Consider the following 768-nt stretch of genomic DNA (forward strand, 5'->3'; position numbering starts at 1 on the left):
ATGTGTGCAACATATTCATTTGTTTCTCTTGATTATGCTGAGAGGTTGGGTTTGAGATTGTCTTTTATGGCTGGGAGTATGATTATTGATACCCAAGCTCTAGGTCTGGTAATCACTTCTTGGGTTTGTTTAAATTATCCACTTACTATTTCTGATAAGAATTTTGGGATGTATTTGGTATGTATACCTTTAATAAATCTTGATTTTATCCTTGGAATGAACTGGTTGGAGTTCAACTGTGTTCATATCAATAGTTTGGACACGACAATGTCATTTCCAGAGTTTGATATGAGTGATGAGATGTTTGTGTTAGCTAAGCAAGTGGACGAGTTTGTGAAGGATGATGCTGAAGTGTTTATGTTACTAGCTTTGACGAAGGCTAAAAGAAAATTTGCAATTGATGAGTTACCAGTGGTGTGTGATTTTCTTGAAGTATTTCCAGATGATAGAAGTGATTTTCTGCCGGAGCACAAGGTGGAGTTTGCTATAGACTTAGTACCTAATACTAGGATGGTGTTGATGGCTTCTTATAGAATGTATGATTCTGATTTGAGTGAACTCTAGAAGCAATTGGAGGAGCTGCTTGAGAAGAAGTTTGTTATACCGAGTGTTTCACCGTGGGAATCGTCAGTGTTGTTAGTCAAGAAGAAAGATGGTAGTATGAGATTGTGTGTTGATTATCAATAATTGAATAAAGTGACGATCAATAACAAGTATCCACTTCATATTATTGATGATTTAATGGATCAATTGGTAGGTTCTTGTGTG

At 36.1% G+C, this 768-nt stretch overlaps 1 protein-coding gene across 1 annotated transcript; it reads left to right on the top strand.

Annotated features, from left to right (window-relative positions):
* On the top strand, positions 1-564 carry LOC127136203 (uncharacterized). Its single transcript, XM_051062793.1, has one exon. The coding sequence runs from the start codon at positions 1-3 to the stop codon at positions 562-564; it is 564 nt and encodes a 187-aa protein (XP_050918750.1).
* The last annotated feature ends 204 nt before the right edge of the window (positions 565-768 follow it).

Source organism: Lathyrus oleraceus, chromosome 4 (genome assembly GCF_024323335.1).
Source record: "Lathyrus oleraceus cultivar Zhongwan6 chromosome 4, CAAS_Psat_ZW6_1.0, whole genome shotgun sequence".
Classification (NCBI taxonomy): Eukaryota; Viridiplantae; Streptophyta; class Magnoliopsida; order Fabales; family Fabaceae; genus Lathyrus; species Lathyrus oleraceus.

What these genes read in the sequence shown, in the direction of transcription:
- LOC127136203 (XM_051062793.1), top strand. Translation starts at nt 1, where the DNA reads ATGTGTGCAACATATTCATTTGTTTCTCTTGATTATGCTGAGAGGTTG.